We start from the raw sequence: 23120 nt of genomic DNA, 5'->3' as shown, positions 1-23120 counted from the left end.
AAGGACCTTTTAGCACCAGTATTAAATTTGTTGTTGACTGGTAAAGTGCCATTAGAAGCTGTAATAGAGTTAGAACCACTGCCATGGGGTCCATTTGGACCACCCCAGGACGAGAGGCAGTGCAGGGAGTTAGAAATCCACCTTACAGTTGTGAAAAGAGAGGTACTTTGGGAAAGACTAATAACAGCTATATAATTGATGTGTATGGACCAGAATATTATCAGGAATTGTTCATGAAACCAGTTGATACCGTGGTTAAAATAAAAGCAGTTGTGAGTTGGAATGAAGCTGCTTTTTGGCCCTAGAGTTACACCCAGAGCAGCACCTGGAATGCATTCCTTTAAATCAGCGGAATAGATCAATCTAGATGAAAAATAGATATTGTGTATAGATTAAATTTTAAGATATATACGGAGCCCCGGAGGGGACAGAGGTAAAAAAAAATAATTAATTCGAGCGAACGTTTTGCAGTTCGTACACACGTTTTCCTTTATTCGTGGTCAAGGTTTCTTAAATCGTCCCTCGTTTTCTTTTAAACGCGCGCACGTTTTCTTTACTTCGTGGGTACATTTTTGCTTATTCGTGATCACGATTTTCTAATTCGTTCTCTCGTTTTCTTTTTATCATTGTCATGCTTTATTTTTAACTAAACGCACGTTGTTTATGTTTTTGATTCCTGTGCAAAATCAATGTTGTAGATACAGGTCGTGTTTTTTGTCCGGTGCAGAAGTAACTAACAGCTCCCTGAGACTGTCTGACAGGTTTTGATGTGTTAGATTGATGAGATGATGGACAGAGATGCTCATTAGGTTTGATTCTGATTTGGGGGGTTATGAGGAAACTGCAGCTCCTCTTCACAGCAAACGGCCCTCAGATTCATCAGTGCAGCCGCAGTTTGGTGGTGAAATGAAGGAAGACAATAAACTACAACCACAATCTTCACTAAACTGCACTGTCTAATGATCATATTTATCAGAGATATAGACGCTCCTGCAACAAGCTGCGGTGTTAGAGATCATCACACAATTACATGAAGAAATGATCAGCGTCAACGTTTCAACAAACTCAAATCAAACACACACAGACACATTCATGTGGGATGAGGTCAAATGGCGAGAGAGTTTAATAGATCTATGGATCAGATGTTGATATATTAATGTGAGGATGCTGAAACGCTGATCATTTCATCCTGTAATTGTGTGATAGTCTCTAACACCGCAGCTTGACCTGGAGCAGAAACACTGTGGGCCGTTCGCTGTGAAGAGGAGCTGCAGTTTCCTCATAACCCCTCAAAACATGAGACCTGATGAGCATCTCTGTCCATTATCTCATCAATCTAACTCATCAAAACCCGTCAGACAGTCTCAGGGAGCTGTTATCAAAACACAAACAACGTGCATTCAGTTAAAAATAAAACATGACCACGGTTAAAAGAAAACGAGAGAACGAATTAGAAAATCGTGATCACGAATAGAAAAAAAAACCCCACGAAGTAAAGAAAACGTGCGCACGATTAAAAGAAAACGAGGGAACGATTTAAGAAATCGTGACCACGAATAAGAGAAAACGTGCATACGAACTACAAAACGTTTGCTCAAATTAATTCCTTTTTATTTTTACCTCCTTTCCCTCTGGGGCTCCGTAGATATTTGTCTAGTCAAAGGGAGAGAAACTGTGGGGAAGAGAAAAAGCTTTAGAATGGGTAACACCTCTCAAATGGGTTAAAATACGGGGAACTGACCCACTGACAATTTACAGCCATATCCAAATTTGGAAGCAGTTGTGCTACATAGCGCTAACAGGGTCAACAGCTGTGTTAGTGCGCTCGTACGATTGCAGCATGTCCTCAGAAATTCACAGAATGAGCTGATTAAAGGAGATTATTTTAAACATGTCCCGTTGAATTAAGGAAAAGTGGTGTGAAAAGCATGATTGGTGAAAACTCAGCCGTATAAACTAGTTGGGGTTTTTAAACAAAAAAGAAAATAACAGACGCTACCAAATATATGAGTAATAACGGTCTTGTCCTAGCAGGAGAGAGACTGCAGCTGTGAGTAAGAATGAAAGAGACAGAGGAAGGTGGACCACATGTGCGCTCACACACACACAGCCGCTTTTCTCAAATTCTGTTGAGAGAAGTCATACCTAGATTCGGCATACCAGACAGAATTACGCCGGACAATGGCCAACACTTTGTCAATAAGGTCAGTGACATAATCACACAGGCATTAAGATTAAAACGCAGATTAGGATGTGTATATCATCCACAGTCACAAGGCATTGTTGAACGTCAAAATAGCATCCTTAAAGCTAAAATTGCTAAGCTATGTGAGGCAAGTGGGCAGAAGGTGGTCTTAGCCACTCTAACAGCAGTCAAGGTCAAAGGACGAAAAGTGTGGATCCATCTAAATCAGTGCTCCAGAGCACCCCACTGCTGAGACCACGTCAGCCAAGTCAGACCACAGAACAGCCATCAGTTCAACAAGAGGACAGAGACCATGAAGATGACTCTCCAGTGGCAGGACCAAGTGGACCCACCAGACCATTCACTAGGGCTCAAGCCCGTCGAGAGACAGCGATGATTCAGAATAAGGCGGGGATAACGAAATCGAGCAGACTTGAGAATGCAGCTGCGACTTGTTTGATGACGTCTTTGGCCATGTCTATCATCACTGCTCTATTAGGACTGACTGTGTGCATGTTGTATGCAAGATACCACCCTCCAACAGGAATGTATTGTTTGCAAAATGACACAAGTGAAACTAACTACATTCACTACTCCCATGAGCGAATGAAAAGAGCAGAGCTGGAGTACTCACTTGTCTGACAAAGCTGGAATTTGACTGTTGGTGTGCAGTGTGAACTTACTGTCCAATCTCCAGTAGGGCTGGGCGATAAAACGATAACGATAATTATCACGATATAACTTTTTCTCGATAGAGTGATACGACATGTTCGATAAATGTTCGATATAATACACCGTTCTCACGCTTCCACGTTCAGCGAAAGCCTTGGAGGCGTTTTCTACAGCAAGATCTACACTACTCTGCTGTCGCCAGGAGAGGGCGCACTTCCAGGTTTTTCTACATGGTTAGAGAGGGAGGGGGCCACGAGTACGATGAGTCTTTAGCAACGGCTGAAACGCGGAGTTATACATTCCCTGTTTGAGTGGAGTGACCGGCGATCTGCTCTCCTGTGACCGAGTGTGAGTGACGAGGTCAGTGGTGTAACTGTACTGACCTACAGCGAACTCACCTCTTTAGCAGCGTTATATCACAATCACAATCCTCACAACTACAGCTCGGACAGTCATATTCAAGTATTAGTGCATTCCCAAGCAACGAAAGTGAAAGAAAGAAGTGGGTTCATGTAAATTACAGCCCTGGAGGACTCTGTTTGTCTGGTGTTGATATTTTGCGGTTCACCACTTAAACTACTACGACAGTACAGAGAAATCCAGTCGTCTAGCTGGTGTCTGAACACTGTGATGTCGTTTGTAGCGGGGTAGCCGAGCGCTCGGCACCAGCTAAAAATAATCTGTTTTCTTAAATTATGACTATTACAAAGTAGCCATGCTTTTCCAGCTGGTAAAAACAGCTCACCAGACACTCTCTCCCACTCTCCCATCTGTGAAATGTTCCACTGTTTGCCGAGTGTTTGTCGTGTTCCGACCATAAAGGATAGTTTAAAGCAGCAATTAACCACCCAGGACCAAAAATCAGCCTTAAAACAAATATAAAATAATGATTTGACATTTATCGCGATATGTATCGATATCGAACGATATGAATTTTGTTTATCGTAATAACATTTTTGGCCATATCGCTCAGCTCTAATCTCCAGTCAAAAAGTCTGTCAAGGAGTCTGTGGAAAATCGGAGGATTCCATGGTGTTGCACGAATGGACAGTGACAATAGGGACACAAAAATTCAATCGATCTCGCCATTGCTTGTGGTTTCCAGGTATTACCAACTGTACGCAAGAACCAAACTGTGTAGGGCCCAGTGTGACACCCAGTAGAAAGAACAAAGGGCTACAGTGTGTGTTTTCTCTTTTGCTCCTTAAATATAATTATTCATTACCAGCAGGAGAATCTTATGTCACGTATAGGAGCACTGGTACTAAAGCCTTTTCAAAAAGACATTAAAGAGAAAATGAAAGGAGTAGGGATTCAAAAAACTGATCAATGTAAAGTCCCTATAAAAATGACTGTAGGAGTAAGACGTGAATCCGTTTTTTGTGAGGGTTACCAATGTGAGCCAATAACTTGCTATGAGATAATAAAAAAAATAAATGTTCAGAAATGGCATGCACATGAACTAATGGAGTTAGGACAGGAAGATGTAAAAGACACCCTAGATACTGTTGAATCTGAAGAAAGAGGGTTAGTAGTCACGGAATATGCATCACAAAACATGTTGTATCGTTACTTGCGCTATACTGCTGAGACTATCACCAATGAAGATTGTATAGCATGTCATGTACCAACAATAGAAGCTATAGGAGGACTGAACGATTGTTGGGAAAGTGTAACAATATGTCCTTTACTCTGTTTACTGGATAGTTTGAGTCCAAGAATGGTTAGAAGCAAGAATTTGGAAAGTTGTACATCTGTGAGTAAGCCAATTACTGCTCCGCCACCTGTAATTAGAGATGGAGGAGTACAATACCCATTTTGTTTTTGTCAAGGAGATGACATTGAGGTTAACAGTATTATACTCAGATGTGATCAAGTGTTAAATGCTACCATTTAGATAAGTACTAAGGGAAATGTCACCTTCGACGCGGACTTTGCTGAAGGCCCAAATCCTGTAGCAGACATATTTTGGATTTGTTAAGAAGGAAAAGAGCTGCTACAAGCCCTACCAGATAATTGGGTAGGCTGTTGTGCTCCTGTTACGCTTAGTGGAAATGTTCTTTTATTTGCATGGGGCCCAATAACTCCTAAGCAGGAAAGAGATATTTCTTGGGAAGCGGAGAAACCAACATTAAACTGGGCAGGCGTTCCTGTTAATGTCCTGCCTGGGAGGTTTGTTTGCGTTTCTGCCAAGCATCCAAACAGCTAGAAATGCAAAGTGGATCAATTAGATTTGGTATAATAAACAAAGACTCATGAATTACACCATAAAGGTTTTAGAATTGCTAGGTCAGCATTTGGATGCTACTTCCCGCATGGCGGTACAAAATAGGTTTGCAATTGACATTATGAGGGCTCCATGAAGGAGTGTGTGTTCTATTTGGTGATAAATTTTGTACATTTATTCCAACGCATACCGCTGAAAATGGTAATTTTTCAAACTTAATGGATCATTTAAGGGCAGGTCCTTCTTTAATGACCGGAAATTGGTGTGATTGGTTATTCTCTGGCCAATGGAAAGCCATCTTAATAAGAATGGGGATAATTTTACTGGTTTTTCTTATGATTTTGGTTGTTTTGGGAGGTTGTGTTCTACCATGTGATATCCAATATGATTGGGAAAATTGTGTCTAATATGTTGGGACATCATCCAGTACTGCAGGTTAAAAATCCTGCAGACAACGGCAACATCCGTTTAATTTGCCGTATCATACCTATAACTACGGACGTCTGATTGAGCCAAATGACGTACTTGTGACCTCTCTTTGGCTTACGTCAGCCTCTCTACGTGGCATGAAGTCACTGGGGCGGAAGAGGAAGATCATGCACCATTTCAGATACAACTGTTTGTGCTGATTTTAACTATTAGTGTGTTAGTGCATTAGTGTATAGTGTATTCCCAAGTATAGTATACACCCTTTTATTCTGTGTTTATTGTTAGGTTTCTCCACGTCTACTCTGTGCTCTAGTGTCATTACTTTGTGCTTTGGAACCTGTGACCAAGGTACTGGCAATCACAAAAAGTCTGGTTCACTTTTTGGCTAACACCTGTTGTCCAACTGCAAGGAGTTGGGGTCTGGACACTGGTTGTTGCCCTTGGGGCTGAGATTGGGACTGGAACGGTCCAATTTGGGCTAAATGGCTTTTTGGAACACCTGATACAGGGGCGTATGTGCCTAAATAATGAGGCATGAGACTTTATAATCAGGAAGGATCCATTTAGCTGTGCCTGCTAATGCTTTCTGACCCTTCTCTAAAAGTTCACCAGACTGTTAATTGGCTCCTCGAAATTGTAGTGACAGTGCAAGGTGGTTATTGCTGCATGTTAGGCCCTAATGCACAAATACTGGCCGCTTTTGGAGGGGTATGATGGTGGATTATTTTTGATTTGGTGGATTGTTTTTGATTTAAATCTGATTTGGTTTAATTTTAAAATCCTCTGTCTTTGTGATTTGACTTCTTTTTGCTTTATAATGTGATTCCATCTAATTTTTGATTTTGATTTCTTGACTTACACATTAAGATTTATGTTTGTTGGGGTTATTTCACTTGGCATTTATAGTATGTTACCTCGTGTTATACACTGAAAACAAGTTAAGCAATTGTAAGGTTCACAGTTATAACCGTGAAGAGGAGGGTATGATGGAAAGGATTGAATAAAAATATTCCTGATTAGTAATCAATAAACTAAACATTGGCTGACTAGAGACCCCTCCTAATAGGTAATATAGGGAAGCAGACTATGGACTGTATGCAATAGACTCTCTAACGGGGAAAGAGTTTCTGGGCTCACAGAAGGGAGCTGCACCAGATGACAGTTTAAGTTATAGCTGAGGTTCACTCTTGTACGTATATGGAGGGTTGTGTGAGATGCCCTATGGAGAGTTGCGCAAGAGGGCCCTGAAAGGAGAGAACAATCTGGTAAGAGTCAGACCAGAGTGGGTTTTAAAAAAAGACATCATATGCATTTGGGGTTTGGGGTTCACACTGAAAGAGCCGTGAGTGCAGAGACCCCCGACATGCTCAATCGAGTATGGGATGAATTTGACTATGGTGTTGATGTTGTCCAAACAGCTGGAGGAGGTTCATATTGAGCACTTGTAAAATTACATAATAAACTTTATGCTCATTTAAACCATTTACAGTTTACTGTATTGTTCTGTAATGATTTACAAGTGAAATATATTATTTTGAAATCGGATGAATCTTTTTAAATCACACTGTATTTACCATCACCTTTCCTTTTTTTTGGGGGGGGGGTGTTCCAATTTTCTCCCCAATTTGGTCAGACTCAATTCCACCTGCTAGTTTGGTTTCCCCTAATCACACGATACCACCAGTGCTAGGAGGGTGAAGGCAAACACAAGCCTCCTCTGAGTCATGTGAAGCGCCACCACATCTTTTTGAACTGTTGCTAATGCAACATCACTGCACAGCTGAACACACTTGGAGGAGAACACTAGCCTCAAGTTCTCTTACATCAGCTCACAGACACCTGCGCTGGCTAGCATCATGTTGAGTGATGGGGAGAAGTGGGGGCCATCCTACCCACCCAGGGAGCGAGGCCAGTTGTGTTCTCTTGGACTCCCAGTCACAGATAGCTGTAGCATCTGGAATCTAACATGCGAGCTCTTGATGATAGAGTCAATGCTTAGACGGCTGCGCCACTCAGGAGCCCCCATCTTTGCTTTTAACAGCACTTAATAATCATTTGGGGACTGACGACACAAACTGATCCAGTTTTGAAAGTGTGATCCATTCTTCTATTATACAAGCCTTCAGCTGTTTGTTTTCATAATTTGGGCTTTTGGCAATGATTGCCACATGTTGTTAACAGGAGACAGGTCTGGACTGCAGGCCAGTCTAGCACCCGCACTCTCTGACTACACAGAGACTATCATGCTGTTGTGACATGTTGACAATACTGAGAATGTGCTTGGTGGTGTTATGCTGAAATAAGCACAGATGTCCCTGAAAAAGAATAGCGGTTCTCAAGCTTTTCCACCCCAAGACCCACCTGTTTGAGCACACAAAGCAAACTGGCCCACAGGAAAACTAAAATCAGCTTTGTTTAATGCAAACTTCTTTTTCTTTTCTTAAGTGTTGACACTGAAAACCTGAGAATCAGGGTCTGGAAAAGATCAGACCGGGTCAATCGCAAAAAACACAATTACAGTTATGTTGAAAACAATAATGTAAAAAACATACGGTTGGAATGACGTTACAAAAAAAGGGTGAGGAATAGTAACATAAAATGTACATGTGGACTGTGATTTGGAGCTGCAGTCCTTCATGTATTCACTGAAAAATAATCCACTGGCTTTGCCTGTAATTGTTTGGTCTCAGAATGCCTCATAGATTTTTCTCATAGGGTTTTTGTGATTCTTTTGAAAAAGCCAACACTCCTCTCAGTGGGCTTTTGGATTAGCTCTGTCACAATCAGCAACAATAATAAACTCTACTTGATATCTGCTTCTTTGTCATTGGCTGAGTATCAATTCTGAGAATCAGTCTGAGTTTAACCATTCAGGTCGCTGATGCTCACGATTAATGAGCCGGAATCAAACATGGATCTTCGCTATTATTTTAAAGCTCGCCTGTCATTTTTAACAGCTGCATCTGGTGCTGCAGGAATGACAAGACAGCAAATAAGAGTCTGTAAAGAGTCAGACTGACTGTACGGTGCTGAAAGTGCTGCTAGTTTTTATTTTTGTTGTTTTTTTTTTTACATCTGTATTAATATTTATATTGGTTATAATTTGAAAATGTTTAATTCTTAGATTTTTAATTATTAATCATTTTTCACTTTTTGACTTAAAGTGATGTTACTGGATCCGGTTCAAACTACACCCTCTGCCTCCCCCCGGACCACTAGGGGGTGCCTCACAGCCCACTGGTGGTCCTTGGCCCACAGGTTGAGAAACCCTGATCTAGAATGCAGCATATCGCTGTTGTCGGAAGAAAACCTTGTATCTCCAAAAAATGGAGATGAGGTTTTCTTCTGACAGCACTGATATGATGCTCTAAAAAGTGTTCAGCATTAATGGTGCTTTCGCAGATGTTACCCAATAATGCCCCCCACCCCACACCATGACAGACCCTGGCTTTTGAACTTTCTGCTTCTAACAATTCAGATAGTCCTTTTCTTCTTTGGCCCAGAAAACATGACTTCCATTATTTCCATAAACAATCTGAAAGGTGAACTCGTCAAAGCTTGGGCTCAGAGAAGTCGGCAGTGTTTCTGGATGCTGTTCACATATGACTTCCGCTGTGCATAGTACAGTCTTAATTGCGTTTGTGGATGCAGCGATGGATGGTGTTTATGGAAAAAGGTATGTCAAAGTATTTCTGAGTCCATGTGGTGACGGAAGCGTGCTGGTTTTTAACGCACCACCTGAGGGGTTGAAGGTCACAGGCAGTTTTATCACAAGAGTTTCAGTTAGCTAGATAACTTAAGCTTGAAGGTAAGCCTGCCCAAAGGGTGGAGAGCTACACCTCTGTTGGACAGTGCTTGTTGAAGTTATCCCGCATACTTAGAATACTGCTTTGTGAGCCACTTCATCAGTCATCTGTCTTATTGGTTGAAATTTATCTGGTTTGGCTGATATATACAGTTGTGTCATCAGCATAGCAGTGGAAATGTATGCCACGTTTACTGATAATGGTACCCAGTGGCAGCATATAAAATGTGAACAACAGAGGTCCTAAAAGAGACCCTTGTGGAACACCATACTTTACTTTTTTTCAAACATATGATGCGGCGTTTACATTCACAAACTGATACTGATCAGTGAGGTAAGATCTGAATCAGGAAAGAGTTATTCCTGTTACTCCTACAAGGTTTTCCATCCCGTCCTGTCTAGTCTTGTTTCTTTCCAGTAAAATTTATTTTAAACTTGTTTGAATTGGATCTGACATGTAAGAAGAATGTTTTGAGGAGGAAATTATTTTAACCAGCTCTGATTGTTCAAGTAAGTTAAGGAATTCCAGCCTGTAGTCGTTACACTGCACTCAAGATCTGGACTGGGTTTGAAGGACAGCATTTCTGTAGCGGTTAACTGTGTGTTTTGAATTCTTTTGCCTGTTTCAATTTTATTATTGAAAACAATTGCTGCTGCAGGTTGATGGTATCTGAAGTTAAGTATTTGTTTGGTTCTTCATTTCAACATTGTGCTAAACAATAATCTAGGATTATTTTTTACTATTTTCAATCAGAGAGGAGAGATGGGTTGAGTGCGCTGCAGTAAGTGCTCTTCTATAGTCTTTAAGGCTCCTTCCAGGCAGACTGTAATACGTCTAGTTTTCTATTACTTACCCTATTCTTTTACTTTTTAGTTTGGCCACATTAACTAAAGAAGAATGAAAAATTATCCTCTATGCATTTGGTCATAATGTCTAATTCGGTAGGTTGCTGAAGCTGATCGATCTGGAGGTTTTTAATTAAGCTACTAGCTGTGGAGGATGTTATATTACGCTTGGCGCGATATCATGGGATCAACATATATTATGACTAAAGCAGATTTCGTATGAGATTGGGTAATGATCTGAGACTGCTGTGCTCTGGGGGAGAACAGCTAAATGATCTAAGTTTACACTAAGTCAAGAGTGTGGTTGCAATAATTAGTGAGCTCCATTATATTTGGAGTGAAACTGAGTCTAAAATAGATACAAATAATACAAAAAACATCTTAGTGGATCCTATAGTTTGTTAAGATGAGTATTAAAATCTCTGAAAATTATTACTTTATTCGAGTGTTATTGTATAAAATTAATTCATATTTGTTCCCTGATCACTTATATCAAAAAAAAAAAAAAAAGAAAAAAAAGAAGAGAATTTGTAGTCTGCTCTCTGATTAATGCCTAAAACGCTTGTATGAATGATTGCTCTGCCTCCACCTCGGCCATTTAAACCAGGGCTATGTACATAACTATACAGATCTAATCCACTTTTCTGTGATGCTGAGAGCATCAAAATCATGAACAGTAATGATTTAATTTACAACGGCCTTAGATATAAGAGATCTTAGGTTAAGCAGTCTTAGTTTTAGACCAAAGGTGATGTCATTATGAACTGGTTGAACTAGACTGATATTCATTTGACTTGTACAACAATTGTTGTTTGACTTGTGAAACAGACACAGTGGAACCTATGTGGCGTCTCAAGGCAATTTATTTAGCCAGTCTGTCTGCTGCCTAGCCTCCTGGTTTGTCAGTGGCTGACTGCCCTACACTCTTGACCACTGAACAAGACTACGTGCTGTTCTGCAAGAAATGAGATCAGCACCCTCCTGCGAGAGACGGATACAGTCCCAACTCAAAAGACGTGGCTTGCCTTTAAAAGTAAACCAATCATGTACAAAGCCCTTTTTGTTTTCCGGGCACCACTTGGACAACCAGCAGTTTGGCAATCATAACTTGCTGTACTTTTCAGCGCCATGTGGAAGTGTTTACATCATTTTGTGGGGAGCCTTGTAAGTGATGTAGAGTTACAAAGTGCTATTCTGAGAAGGGAAAGAGTTTTGAATGCAGTGTACTTTGTACTGAGAAACTGTCTCAGCTTGTGTACTGAGAAACTGAGCCACATTTCCAGAAAATGTCTAAACAACTGTAAATGAACTGTGATGAACCTTTTGAAGGTGTGTGTATGTTTACCTCAGACCGTCCTCTCTCAGGTTCTCAATTCCCAGAGGAGAGCGCCTCTCAGCCAGAGTCTTCCTTTTGATTTCTCTTCCAGTCAAACGCTTTCCTCGCCTCTGCTCCGCCTGTCAAACACACACAAAAACTTGATGATGTCAGGATGCCATATATATGCCCCATATTTGCAACCCTATTTCCAAAAAAGCTGGGACGCTGTGCAAAATGTAAATAAAAACAAAATGCAATGATGTGCAAATCATTTAAACCCTATATGTCATTGACAATAATACAACGACAACATATTAAATGTTCAAACTGTTTGAAAAATGTTTGTCCATTTTGAATTTGATGTCAATAACACGTTCCAAAAAAGTTGGGACAGGGCAACAAAAGGCTGGTAAAGTTGCATAATGACAAAAAAACACATGGTGGTTGATTGGCAACAGGTCAGTAACATGATTGGGTATAAAAAGAACATCCCAGAGATGCTGAGTCTTTCAGAAGTAAAGATGAGGAGGGGCTCACTACTCTGTGAAAGACTGCACAATCAAATAGTGCAACAATTCAAGAATAACGTTTCTCAACGTAAAATAGCAAAGAACTTCTGCTTTTCAACATCTACGGTATATAATATTATTAAAAGATTCAGAGAATCTGGAGAAATCTCTGTATGCAAGGGACAAGGCCAAAAACCAGTATTTGCTGGCCGTGATCTTTGGGCCCCCAGGCAGCATTGCATTAAAAACAGACATGATTCTGTACTGGAAATCACTGCATGGGCTCAGAAACACTTCTGAAAACCACTGTCTGTGAAAACAATTAGTCATTGCATCCACAAATGCAAGTTAAAACTCTAAAATGCAAAGAAGAAGGCATATATAAACAGGATCCAGAAACGCTGTCACCCTCTCTGGGCCTGAGCTCATTTAAAATGGACTGAGGTGAAGTGGAAAAGTGTCCTGTGGGCCGACAAATAAACATTTGAAACTCTTTTTAGAAATCATGGACACTGTGTCCTCCAGGCTAAAGACCACACAGCTGGTTATCAATGCACAGTTCAAAAGCCAGTATTCATGATGGTATTGGGGTGCATTAGTGCGTATGGAATGGGTGACGTGCACTTCTGTGAAGGCACCATTAATGCTGAACGATATATACATGTTTTGACAACATATGCTGCCATCCAGACTACGTCTTTTTCAGGGAAGGCTTTGATTATTTCAGCAAGACAATGTAAAACCACATTCTGCATGTATTACAACAGCATTGCTACGTATTCAAAGAGTCCAGGTGCTAAACTGGCCGGCCTGCAGTCCAGACCTGTCACCACTGATAACATTTGGCATATTATGAAATGAAAAATATGACAAATGAGACCCCGAACTGGTGAGCAGCTGAAATCCTATATCAAACAAGAATGAGAAAAAATTTCACTTTCAAAACTACAGCAGTGTCTCCTCAGTTCCCAAACGCTTACAGGGTGTTGTTAAAAGAAGAGGTGATGAAATACAGTGGTAAACCTGCCTCCATCCCAACTTTTTTGGAAAGTGTTACGGCATCAAATTCAAAATGGGCATATATTTTTCAAAAAACAATTAAATTTCTCAGTTTCAAATTTATATATGTTGTCTTTGAAGCATTTTCAATTAAATATAGGGTTTAAATGATTTGCACATCATTGCATTTTGTTTTTATTTACCTTTTTAACAGCGTCCTGTGTGTGTGTGTGTATAAATAAATACATATAAGTAGTAGTATAACAAGTATTTATATACAACAATATGTCGCATATGTATTACATATGTAAGTACCTATATGGAATACATTATTTTAAGCCTAACCATGAGACATGTTTATCCTGAAAACATATGAAAACAAAAACACAGAAAGAAACACGATCACTGAATAATCTGCACACATACAAACACGTAACGCTGCTGATTACCTTGGCTAGGAAGCCGCCAAAGTTAGCCCCCATGTTAGACAAAACCTTCTTTTTCTTGGCCTCATCATCTGCTCTCTTCTTTGCCTCCTCGTCTTCCTTCCTCTGGCGCTCCTCCTGAGAAACAGAGGGTGGACATGAAAGGAAGGATATTAAAAAACAGGTTTTTTCAACTTTGGCTGAGTCGATCAGCTAAAAGACTTCATCACTTTTTAATAAGCATCAATAAATCATGGCAGTATTAGTCTCTCAGTGTTTTCTTTGAACGGTTCTCTTTCTGTGGCAGAGTGTACAACATGCATCTTTTATAGAAAAGAACAAGAATTTGGGGCACAGCTTTTATTTTTTTAAAACAACATTGAGCCAAAGTTATGCATACAAAGTTAAAATTACACATACACCCCTTAGATTAATAATTCAGTAGGGCTGAAACTTCCAAAATGTTTTTAACAAGACCTCTTAACTTCCCGTTAGTGACCATGATTGACTACAGCTGGCAGCTTCTTTGTTCTTACATAAAAAGGGTTTGTTTGACAGCACTGGATTGACCAACACACAGCACAATGGAACAGTCCCAGGAGCTCAGAGCAGATCTGATAAAGATGATCTCAAGTCAGGAATGTCTTTTGGAGCCATTTCTAAGATCCTATGATCCAAGGTCATCAGTTTGGTTGGACGTGCTACTGGGAGGTGTAGCTACTTTGCTAATGTCTGACAAAGTCTCAGCCTCAGCTGAGAGGAAATTAGTTCATACGCTTTGGCATAAGTCTGCTATTAACAGGAAGTTGCTGGAACACCAGTGTCACTGTCTACAGTCAAGTTTTACATCCAAGAAAGAGGCCCCTGCTCCAAAGTCAACACCTTCAAGCTCGACTAAAGTTTGCAGCTGACAGATTTGACAAAGAAAAAGCTGTGTGGAAGAAAACTTTATGGTGAGATGAGAGCAGGACTGAGCTGTTTAGCAGAGTAAAGGTGAGGCATTCAACCCCGAGAACACCGTACCAACTGCTAAGCATGGTGGTGGTAGCATCATGCTCTGGGGCTGTTCTGCTGCCAGTGGAACTGGAACATTGCACCTCAGAATTTTTTAGCATAACCTCAAACTATCAGCTGGACTGCATGTGTCAAACACAAGGCCCGCGGGCGAAGTCAGGCACGTGGCACAATCCTATTCGGCCCACAAAATTGTTCGAATTTTCTATTAATATTAGCCCATTTTACCATGAACTGCACTACAGTTCCCAGCATGCCAGGTGTCTAGTTCAACTGAATAGGCAGTTTTAAAAAACCTACTGTACATTGGGGACATTTAAAGAGGCTTAACAGTTATCTGCAGCTAATGTAGTCTATTATTTTATATGAAACAATTTTTTTTTATTGAAAATTATTTTGTGAATCATTCAAGTATTCAGTGCCTATTTTTGGCCGTTGTAATTTTGGCATATTTTAAACAAATAATGGCCAGTTGGGGTCATGGCAACATGTTAGGTAAACACAGCTGGTTCACAGATTTGTTGAGATTTTTTTAATATGGACCTTTTAGTGGTTGAGTTTGACACCCCTGAGCTAGACGGTTGAAACTTGGACATAACTGGTTGTTCTAACTGGACAATGACTGCAAACATACATCAAAGCTGGGTGTGGAGCAAATAAAGCAGGTTAACATTAAGCTTTGGATAGGCATTCCCAAAGACCTGACCTATATCTGTCGAAAGTATGTGACCCTTAAAAGTCGGGTCCTTGCCAGAAAAATAACAAATTTAGTTGAACTCTACCAATTCTGCAAAGACGAGTGGTCAAATATTGAACCAGAATTCTGCCAGAACCTTGTTGATGTTGACAGCGTCTAGTTAAGGTGCACCTTGCTAAGAGACATTCAACCAAATATTAGGTGTGCTGTATGTATATTTTTGACCCTGTATATATAATTTGACCCTACGTTGATTTCAGAAAACGAAAAAAGTTTTGCATGTATGTTGTACACTCACCCTGCACCAGAAAGAGAACAGTTCAACGTAATCTCCGAAAGCCTAATATTGCCATGACATTCATGTCCAAGACGAGTGTTTATATAAACCTTTTCACTGTATGTGTTGGATCCACTGTTAATGGTTTCTACATTGTTATTTGAAGTGAAATTTCGTCAACAAACATGTCTTTGCTGATTGACTACATCTGGGGTAGTGGAACATTATTTAAAAGCTTTGGCCAAGCCACTCCTTTCACTGGATCTGACATATTAGATTGGAGTTGGAACTGAAATCTACAGGAAAGCAGCTCAGCAGAGCCTGACTTGAGGATCCCTGTTCTAAGGCATAGCACACTGGAGATCTAGATCATTCTACCAAACTGGTTCAAAGCCAGAGTTGAAAACCCATTTGGGACTTTTAACTGACTTGGACCTTAGGCTAAAATCCAATTGCCACTACTAAAAGAACCGTAACATTACCAAAACTTTACCAAATATTTTGATATTGACTGTTTTGGTAATGACAAGTTTCGCTCATTTTGAGCAAAACTCAAAATCGCTAGCCAGTACATGACTAGCAAGAAATGTGTTTCAGTAGTGACAACTTAAATGTTCCACACCGATTTTCAGACTTTGGGACACATTTACTTCAAAACAATGGGATCTAACAGCTCACCGTGTGGCCATGAGAGACAGGGATGCAGTCTCACTTCCAGCTCTAAAATGCAGGGGCGTGGCTAAAATAAGGCTCCGCCTATGGACTAAAACTTAGCGTTTCGGTAGTGACATGAAAATGTGGGATAGCATTTTTTTTAATTTAACTCATGATAAATCTAAATATTTTAACTTCACTTTAAAAGAAATAAAGATCCTTAAAAAAAGCATTAAAATACAAAACAAATGTAAGCAATAAGTTTACAAGTGTAAATGAAGGGGGTTGGGTTTGGGACAGACCCCTCTCAATACAAAGTACTCTATAATTTATATATTTAGCTTATTACTGTCTCAATGAATGTCTTGGGTTTAGATAGAGCAAAGTAAATATCTAAGGTCCTGATCTTGTAAACATCTATGGTCCTAACGTCCATCTTTCAGCACTAAGTGTTGTAAATGAAACCAATATTTGTTGGCAGATTATGTGCATCTTACGGCGATCCTCGTCTGGCGATCTCGCTCCTTCTCAGCTCTAACACGCTGCTGCTCGGCTCGCTCTGAGCGACGTCTCTCCTACAGATGGGGAGAAGAAGGGAGTCCAGGAGAGAAAACAGGAAGCAGTAAGTGAGGAATGCATAGTGGGCAAGCAAAAAAGAAGAAAGGAAAAGGACGACTGGAAAGAGGAGAAAAAGTTAGAAATACAGACAGGATGTGTGACTGAGACAGAAACGTACCGAAGGCCAAAAGTTTGGAAGCAGTACTAACTTTGGATTTTTTTGATCAATAGAAAATGCACAGTAATAAGTTTGTTAAGATAGACACATTATATTTGTTACATATTTATTAAGACACATATATGAACTATATTTTTCCAGATTCACCCTGATAATGTTTGTGTACAATAAAAGTAACAAAAGCAAAAGTGTTCACAGAATTCACTCTAATATTATTTTAATCTCCCTCTTAGTGGCTGTGATAGAGCCCCATTTTGATTCATGAAATGAGCTGACAGTAGCCACGTTTACATGCAGCCTAATAATCCTTCTATAATCCCAATAATTGTTCGGAATTGATTCCCAATTGGATTAGAATACGTTCACGTAAACATCTCAGAACTAGTCGGAACAGACTAGTCTGACTGAGGCCATTCGGAATACAGTTTCTAGCTGATTGAATGAGGTAAATAATCCGTTAAATAGAAGAATAATATCCGTGTAAACGCCTGTATCTGATCTGAACACAGAGAATTTCATATCCCCTCATAAGAAAAGCTGTATGGTGGCAAGACTAACAATTCGCTCCTTCAGGCCAATCAGCTCCTCTTCCTCCTTCTTCCTCTGCTCAAAGTGGGCTTCAATCAGCGTCTGCAACTCCAGCAGGTCCTTCTCCATTCGCTTCCTGTGGATGTCCTGAAGAGTTGAGAGAGAAAGAAACAAAAAAGAGTGAAAAAATTCACTTTTTTATTAAACTTTTAATCATCAAAATCTTTTTGTCCAAAGTTTGGATAGTTCACAAAACACATATTTACACTTTTTTCATCCGTTATGGCAAAAACAGTTGATCAGCAGAGATATGAACGGTGTTTGAAGTTTGTGTCTTCAGTTTTGTGCTGGAGCTACGAGTCTAATTTACCTTAAATGAGAAAATGGAAGGAAGTCCTAGCTAAAATAGCCGTAGCAGCCACCTCGAAGCCTGAATTTGGTCTATACTTTTGTCCGATTTTATAGATAACTACTATAGTATATATATATATATATATATATATATATATATATATATATATATATATATATATATATATTTAAGATTACTTTTACCCATAAAGTCATAAATCACACCATAAAAAATATTCTATGTTGAATAGTAAATTATCTTTTTTTTTGTTACTGTTTTGCCCAAGAAACTACTAAAAAAGCAAAGCAACATCCCTAAACCTCAGCACTCTTTAAGAATGCGAAGATCTATGAATTTGCACGATTATGCCAATTGTCCCTATTACCATTGGCAGAGGAACAAATTCCCATGAAGGCCTTAGTCTCTGAGATTCCCCCAGTAGAACTGATATCTCTAGTTTGTGAAATGGATGGTTATATTAAAATATTTTACTGCAAAATGTGTGTAATTCATTAATATTTGGACGCTCCCCAATATCAGAAAATGTGCAAATACAGTCCTGGCTTAATGGGAGAGTGTCTGCATTATCCTTCATAATTTTAGAAAATAAAATTCACAATGTGGCCAACTTTATACTGACTGTGCATAAACACACACACAGATAGTATTTAGATGGTGGACTATTCTCAGCACAACAAAGTTTAAAAACAAAGATGTCATTGTCACTGCTGTGCTGAGAAAGGTCCACCAAAATAGCAAAAATAACATTAAACAGCTAAACACACGAACAAATTAAACGACAGATATTTAACAACTACAAAAACAACTTCATGCTGATGTTTGATGCTGAAATGATTTTCCTGTTGGCCTTTTGTATTGTGTATTTTTTTTGTATTTCATTTTATTTATTTATTTATTATTTTTTATTTTTCCCCAATTTTCTCCCCAATTCAGTTGTCTTTCAATTCCACCCACTAGTTAGGACTCAACACCAACCACACAACACCACCAGCGCTAGGAGGGCGAAGGCAAACACAGGCTTCCTCCGAGACCTGTGAAGATCCATGGCATCTTTTCGAACTGCTGCTAACGAAACGGCATTTGCCAGCCGAAAGCGCTCGGAGGAAAGCGACAACTGCCAGATCTGCTACATCAGCTAACAGACGCTTGTGCTAACCAGCATCTCGTTTTTGAGTAATGGGGGGAGAGGGGGGCTCGCAATCTCCTGATGATAGGGCCAACGCTTAGAAGGTTGCGCCACTCGGGAGCCCCCATTTTATTTTTTATTATTGATCACAGAACATATTAAATGATTAAGAACTACTGTTTTACTGTTTTGTTCAAAATCTTTGAATTACTATTGTTTCATGGATTTGCATTAATCTATGTTTTGTGTTAAACATTTCGACCAACAGACCCCTGTGGTATTTTTCAGGGTCAGTGCAAGTTGGTTCTGAGAAGGAAATAGGGGCCTGTTAATGTGTAAAGGTAAAGTGTATAATACAAAAAACTGCTGTTATGATCAGAAAACAATATCTAGTACATTACATTTCTTGGTGTTTGGCATCATTATTATATTGGTATATAGTATGCATTACAGTTTTGATGTAGAATTTCTAAGCAAATTGCACACATAGGTTTAAAGGCCTGTATTTGGGAAATGGACAAGGATATTGGTGTTATATTTTCTTTAGGAAATAGAGCATCTCTTTGTGCAGAGTCAGTCTAAAGTTGGCCACATTCTGAATTTTATTTTCTGAAATATAAAGGATAATGCAGACACTCTCCCTTTAAGCCAGGCCTAAATCTGCACACATTCTGGTTTTGGGGAGTGTCTGAATATTAATGAATTACACTAATTTTGCAGTGAAATATTTTTATACAACCATCCATTTCACAAACTAGAGACAGTAAGTTACATAAAACATGGTTGTGTTCTTTGTTCTGCCTCGGGTGGGCTAACTCAAAAACTAAAGCCTTTTTGGGAATTTGTTCCTCGACTAATGGAGATTCCAGAAGTGTGCCAGCACGATATAAATGATATTATTTGACATGATAAATATTATTAATGTGAATCTCACACAGATCATACCATAATATCACACCACAAAACATATAAAGTCATTTAGAGACAATAACATCCTGAATACACACTTATGTAATAATAAATTATAAGCTATTGTGAAAGATATAAGCTTTTTTCCACAAATGTGTCTGTACTTTCGTTTCAGGTATGAAAGCTTTTAAAAGGAAAATATTTTTGTGAGAGAAGTTATGGTAGGAAAAAGAACGTTGGAAATAAAACAAAATGTCTAAAAGTCATGAAAAACTCTTCCTCTCCTCCACAATGATCTAACAGTAGGCTCATATAAAATCTAAGCTCAGATAATGAGGACAACATTACATGCTAAAAAATGACAAAAATCCCTGTTACTTCACATTTTAATGCAGCATCAAACTTTCTCCACCCTTCAGGTTCTCTTTCATTAATTGTTTGTCCTTTAGAAGCCACTTCAGTGAGTAAAATAAGAAGACATCAGGATTATCATCATTCTTATAGAGTTTGATAAGGCTGAAATTTGTTTGAAAAATATATGCCCATTTTGAGTTTGATAGCAGAAACATGTTTCAAAAACAGGGACAGGGGCATATTTACCACGGTGCTGCATCACCCCTTCTTTCAACAACACTGTTTGAAATTCTTTTTGGAAATCATGGATTACATGTTCTCTGGACTAAAGAGGGGAGAGATTGTTTATCTATCTTGTCATTAGCGCACAGTTCAAAAGCCAGCATGCGTGATGGTATAGAGTGCATTAGTGCACATGGCATGGGTGACTGTGAAGGCACCATTAATGTTGAACAATATATACATGTTTTGGAGCAACATATGCTGCCATCCAGATGACGTCTTTTTCAGAGAAGGCCTTGTTCTACCTCATTCTACACATAACAGCATGGTTGCATATTAAAAGAGTCCGGCTGATAAACTGACCTGCAGTCCAGACCTGTCACCCCTGAAAAGGTTTGGCGCATTATGAAACGAAAAATACAACAAAGCAGACCCCGAACTGTTGAGCTGAAATCCTATATCAAGTAAGAATGGGAAAACATTTCACTTTCAGAACCACAGCAAATGGTCTTCTCAGTTCCCAAATGCTTACAGAGTGTTGTTAAAAGAAGAGGTGATGAAGCATCAACTTATTAGGAAATGAGGTTGTACTTCTAGAGCACAATTTCTATTTATTGCCAAAATTTAACATATTGGAAAAAATAAAACAACATATTAAATAGGCCATAGTTTTTGTACATTCGCATTCTTTACAATATGTTAAACTCCCAACTTTTTTGGAACTGGGGTTGTAATTCATTTTAATCCATCACAGTGTCAGCAACAATATTTGTAACAAAATCATATCATCCCTAGTCATTATTTTTCTTTTCTCTTAGCAGTTTGTAATATTTCTCTCAGTATCTGTAATATTTTTCAGTAGTTTATAATAACAGTAGTATAATATTTGTAATATTTCCAAAATAAAAGACTGCGTTTAAAATCTTTCTGAGGACATTAAATACTAGTTAGCCCTTGTATACAGGTCATAATCAGAGTGGTCCGAGGGTGGACCAGCAATGGCATATACTCAGTGAGGTGGTAGCCTCATCAAACCAGCAGACCGATACATGCTTGTTATCTGAAATAGTTTTTTTTCCAACATACTAAAAGTCTGTTTTCAATGGAAGAATGTCAAGTAGGTGCTATAATAACATTATGATGCAAATATTAATCCACATAACCATAATAAGTCATTCATTATAACTATTAAAGTACACTTTATAGAGTGCTGATTTAGTCATGCAGTTTACACAGTGCTAACTGTAATCTTCCATTACTTGTTAGCCTTGCAGCTCCAGTGAAAATTAAACAAGCAAACTTCAGACACCAAACAGGCCAAAGAGAGTCCTATCACACTCACATCAAAATCGACCCTCTCTCCTTCTGGGATCTTTGGAGGCGCCAGTTGAGGAGCCATTGGCCTGGGAATAGAGGAGATTATAGAAGAGATAAAGTGTTTTGAGGAGAGAGAGTGCAGTGAGAGAGCGCAGTGGAACATTAGGCCAAATTAACACTCAAAGATAAGCGATTTGATTAGATCACAGTACTGAAAGTAAAACTGGAGAAGATATTTCAGAACATACTTGGGCCGTGGCCGTTCCTCCTCTGAGATAAACAGAGATAGTGGGGCAACAAAGACAGAAAAAGAAAATGGTGTTAACAGAAGATAAAACAAGCACTGTGACCTTCAGGTCAACTAAATGTGTGCAGTGGTGTAGGCATGTTAGTCAAGGGGTCCTCAGTCAACAAAGGCTGCCAATCTGCTAGCTAGTTTATTTAATGTTCATGACACGCATGGTTCATTTACTTGTATGTGCACGTGCAGGTCTTTTCAGGGTGTAGGTTCACATTCATGTTTACCCACACAAACGTGAACTACACAGTTAGAAGGGTCTAATCTGAGCAAAAGTCTCAATTGAGCAATGAGGCTTGTTGACTGAATTGAGTCTAATGTGAACTCGTACCTGAAAGTAGCTACATAGGAGCAATTTTTCCCACATACAGAGCTGCTTAAAGGTCAGAGACCACCCTTCGTTTATTTAAGTTAATGTAAAGTCATGAATTTTCTGAGGAGATTAGGTATAAGACAATCCACTTGCATAAGGGAGGAGAAAGTCGGAGGAAAGTAGATAAAAAACAGGAGTTCCCAAAACTGGAGTTCAATTAAGTAAAAAAAACAAACAGAGAAATTGGGCCCCCTAACAACAAAGGCAAGCCCTGGTAGACCACCAACACTGTCTCCATCAGATAACCAGCACTTAAAGCTTTCATCTTTGAGAGAGAGGAGAAAATCAAGCTGCTTCAGATCTAAAAAAACATCCACAGGTGTTTCTGTCCATCCTTCCACAGTGAGAGGACAACTCAGCGCTATGGGTCTGAAAGGATGTGTAGCTGTTAAGAAGCTGTTAGTGAGAAAAGGAGACAGACACATCAAACAAAGAAGCTGAACAATGGGCTGACCACTCCAGAGTCCAGACTTCTGCAGAAAATGTCAAAGCAACTTCTAAGACTGAACTTTGGAAGTGTGGAAAAATATTCCCGCAGATTTCTTTGAAAAAACTGAAATCTGAAAAATGAATAATTTGTACTTTTTGTACTTTTGTAGCTGTTTTGGCTGAAAATGAAATAAATAAAACAGCGGTCTCTCAATTTTGTGCAGCATTGTATGTTTTGGCTCACATTTTCAATGACTTTGTCTCTTCAACATACATTTTGCAATAAGCATTATAACTGAAACAAAACAATAACCCAGTATGATTAGTGCTCAGGCGTGCTTACAAACACACTACAGTAAAAAGCAGTCTTTATGTGATTTGTGGTTGAACACTAGGAT

General features: G+C 39.2%; 1 protein-coding gene across 1 annotated transcript in view; it reads right to left on the bottom strand.

Moving 5' to 3' along the window:
- tnnt1 (troponin T type 1 (skeletal, slow)) overlaps window positions 1-23120 on the bottom strand; it is a 36877-nt gene that overhangs the window by 2720 nt on the left and 11037 nt on the right. Inside the window, exons 7-12 of the mRNA XM_036560766.1 lie at window positions 21871-21892; window positions 21648-21708; window positions 17352-17468; window positions 16555-16632; window positions 13440-13553; window positions 11510-11619 (exon numbers count right to left, since the gene is read on the bottom strand). Coding sequence (XP_036416659.1) covers window positions 11510-11619; window positions 13440-13553; window positions 16555-16632; window positions 17352-17468; window positions 21648-21708; window positions 21871-21892 — 502 coding nt within the window. The remainder of the gene's footprint in view (window positions 1-11509; window positions 11620-13439; window positions 13554-16554; window positions 16633-17351; window positions 17469-21647; window positions 21709-21870; window positions 21893-23120) is intronic.

Source organism: Colossoma macropomum, unplaced genomic scaffold, assembly GCF_904425465.1.
Source record: "Colossoma macropomum unplaced genomic scaffold, Colossoma_macropomum, whole genome shotgun sequence".
In the NCBI taxonomy this organism is placed as follows: domain Eukaryota; kingdom Metazoa; phylum Chordata; class Actinopteri; order Characiformes; family Serrasalmidae; genus Colossoma; species Colossoma macropomum.
This window is presented reverse-complemented; position numbering and strand designations above follow the sequence as displayed.